Source organism: Apium graveolens, chromosome 1 (genome assembly GCF_009905375.1).
Source record: "Apium graveolens cultivar Ventura chromosome 1, ASM990537v1, whole genome shotgun sequence".
Classification (NCBI taxonomy): domain Eukaryota; kingdom Viridiplantae; phylum Streptophyta; class Magnoliopsida; order Apiales; family Apiaceae; genus Apium; species Apium graveolens.
Window position 1 is genome coordinate 172,622,602 of NC_133647.1, and position 3,821 is coordinate 172,626,422.

Consider the following 3,821-nt stretch of genomic DNA (forward strand, 5'->3'; position numbering starts at 1 on the left):
TCCTTCTCTCACTCAGCAACCAGTGCTATGGACCCTCCTTTCTACCTTCCTTTCTCCATCCTCTCATCTTGCTCTATTTCAAGCTCATATGTTTTCAGGATGCCATACAGTCTCTCCAAGGTGAACTCCTTGTAATCCTATGAATTTCTCAATGAGACTGTCATTGGCTTCCATTCTTTTGGAAAAGATCTAAGGAACTTGAGGTTAAAGTCTTTTGTTTGATAGACTCTTCCATGCAACTTTAGAGCATTTAGTAGCTTTTGAAATTTACTAAATATGTCAGTGAGAGACTCACTGTCTTCATAGTGGAAGTGCTCATATTGCTGAATTAGCAGTTGCATCTTATTCTCTCTTACTTGCTCAGTGCCATCACAAATAATCTGGATAGTGTCCCAAACCTCTTTGGTTATTTTGCAGTTAATGATGTTATCAAACATATCACCATCAACTCCATTGAACAATATATTCGTGGCCTTCTTGTCTTTTCTGACTTGCTCAATATCAGGATCTGACCATTCATGCCTTGGTTTTGGAACATATGGCTCGTTGCCAGTTGCAGCTCTCATTGGTACATGAGGACCTCTCTCTATATAATTCACATAGGCCTCATCTTGGGAAAGAAGATGTAGGTGCATCTTCACCTTCCAGTGGTTATAATTATCTTTGTCCAGAAAAGGAATTTTAACTCCAACATCCTTCTTGTTCATCTTGCTGTTTATTGTGATCTTTACACTCTTTATACTTCAAGAGCTTGTTCTGATACCAATTGTTATTCCCTAACACTACAACAAGAATTACAGAAGGGGGTTGAATGTAGTTCTGGTTTCTTTTTCTAGATTTTTTTAAAACAATTCTTACTTGATAATATATAAGTGTTTGATTTGCAGAGTGCGGAATAAATACTTTATATGAATCAAGACACAAAGTAATAAAAACACACAGGCTTTTAAAACTTTCTGGTGGATTTGAAAGTATCCACCAGAGATATATATATATATATCGAATGAGAACCCTGTGAAGCTTGAATAGCTCACAGCTTCTTACAAGTATGAACAACTAAACTTACAGAGAAATACTACAGAATATAGCTTGAAAATGTTTCTCTGAAAATGTGTGTGCTTAGTTCGATAATTGTTCTACTTGCTACACTTGGTTTATATATCACCAAGTTTACATGATAATAAGACAAGATAATAAAACAAAACATATTTAGTCTAACTCCATGCTACTTCACTACTCTATTCCAGCATCTTTGAACATCTTCATAATAGCATGGAAATGGTAATGCTTCTTTGTTATCAAATTCCTGCTAAACAGGTTGCCACATTTCTTTTGCAAATACCCAACGCATGTGATTGTGTTGTCACTATCAACATATATTTGAACTTGATCATCCGTCGGGTACATGCTTGTCATCCATCGGGTAGCTTTGTTGATCATCCGTCGGGTAGCTTTGTTGATCATCCGTCGGGTAGCTATTTGGCACTTGACTCCATTTCACTTATACAGAATTACAAGATATCTCATATTTACAATTAATCAACCTATTCTGCATATCTACTAGTAGTCAACATGACTCATATGCTCCTATAGATTCTATACAAAGTTGTTTGCGGAAATGTGCTACAAATATTATTTGCTACATAAGCTACTCACCCGGTGGATGTCAAATCATCATCCGTCAGGACTATATTGAATCATCCATCTGGACTATATTTAATCATCCATCAAGTGCTACAAAAGTTACTAAGTTAAATCTACTAAGGTGTTTTGTTTACTTTATCATCAAGTTCACAACATATTCCTAACATTATCTACAATAAAGAATTTTATAAGAAAGTGTTGCAAAATCCTCATCAGTTGATGGGTAATTTCTTCAACAACTATCCCTTAGGATGGCTAGCCGTTTAAGGCTGCAGTCTGTCTTAACATAATTATACAATATGATTTGTTTATTATCAGGATTTAGGCTTGATTCCTAACATACCACTTGTAGGGCTTGCTAAGCAGGCCTTAAGTCCATATTAGTATGGTATTGTCCGCTCTGAGCTGAGATTGTAGGAATATGTTTTTGGGTAATTCCCAAAAGACCTCATACTAATGGAGTCAACTCGCTACTTATTAACTTGCAAACTGCCCCTCCCACAAATGATGTGGGACAACTCCTAACAATTCATCATAATAGTAAAATATTTGGATTCTGTTTAAATGTATTTAATGTTGAACTCCCAATTGCGTGTAAAATATCTCATGGTCAATTATCATTATGATTTACTAATCTTCTATAAATTGTATTCATCTAACCAATAATTATTATTCGAAAAAAATATAAAATCTTATTACCTAACATGATAACAATAACAAATTCTACATGTAGAAGATAATTTTTGAAATCTGGTACAATCTTCAAGATTACAAAATATGTACCATGCCACTAAAAATACTAAATTATGTTTAAATGTTGGTTGGAAATTAAAGGTTTCACAAAAGACAAAACTTATCAACTACCTAACGAGGAAGACCAAAATTTCCTACTATATAATCCATACTACAAAATGAATCATACAACTAATCTTATTTATTCCATCCCAGTAAGAAATGACTTTAAAATCTTACTTTCTTTTTCTCATTCTTCTCGCTCTTTCTCAATCTGTCATTTCAGACCAATGGTTTCCTGTAAATCCCAATGACCAGAGTATTCAAAAGATTGCAAAATTTGCGGTAGATTCATATAATAAAGGGCTCAAGGATAAAACACAATATCTAAATTACTCGAAAGTTGTTAATGGCAAATATAAAGATTCACTCATTGATCACGGAAAAACTTATTTGTTTAATCTTGTTGCTAAAAACCAAAGTACTGGTGCTTCGGGAGAGTATCTGACCTTTATATTTGATGATATAGATTTCAATTTACTGCAACTTCTCTCCTTCGAAAAAGAACCGTAGAAGTAAATGTAATTTGATTTTATGCTGGTATTGAATTTTAGTTTTCTCTACTCTAAATAAGTATTATTTACTGCTTCAAATCTTCGTTTCTTACTTTTAAGGAGGTTGTTGCATTTCACGGAGAATATTATATTTTACGTGAAGTAATATGTACATGCCATCAAAATTTAATCATCAAAATTTGGGAAAATGACTAAATTGCATTATTTATGGCGGATACTTTAATCTTTCTTGCACGTTAGTAGTTCAAATAAAAAATAGAGTTCTTAAAATATTTCTGAAAATCATTTTCGAAAACTAAGTAGTCATCTTACAATTGGATACTTTTCATATATGAAACGGACCTCTCGTGTGTACATAAGAATACCACGAACAATAATATGGCACCTATCATTTGGAAGTAATTTTAGGGTACGTAGCACTGTCTAAACAAAAAATTAACATCTAAGTTCATTTTTTGTTGTATGTTGGAGCTCCGAACTTTTGTCGACAGGCAAACCGTTAAATTGGTCCGGAATCAAAGTAAAAATTGTGAAAAAAATATATTTTTTAATTTTTTTAAACAAAGCGTTCTCTTTGTCTGACAAAATATTAACATTTTTAATATATTAAATGAAGTACATGATATGTATAGAAAAATTATAAAAATACTACTTTTTTAAGTTTCTTTTACGATTTTATTATTTTCTTAAAATATTTACAGCATACAGTTTGCAACCAAATGCAACTCTTTTTTTGTTATTCTGAAAAATAATTGAAGTTGTTTTTAGTTGAATTTAAAGTTACATTTAATTTAATGAGGACAACTTGTTGAACAACTTATTATATAGCTAAAATTAATTATAATTACTTGTTAAACCACGGTTGAAGAA

General features: G+C 32.3%; 1 protein-coding gene across 1 annotated transcript; it reads left to right on the top strand.

Moving 5' to 3' along the window:
* Positions 1-2,598: 2,598 nt before the first annotated feature.
* On the top strand, positions 2,599-2,949 carry LOC141711538 (uncharacterized). The gene has a single exon (XM_074514060.1). It carries the CDS (start codon positions 2,599-2,601, stop codon positions 2,947-2,949), a length of 351 nt encoding a protein of 116 aa, XP_074370161.1.
* The last annotated feature ends 872 nt before the right edge of the window (positions 2,950-3,821 follow it).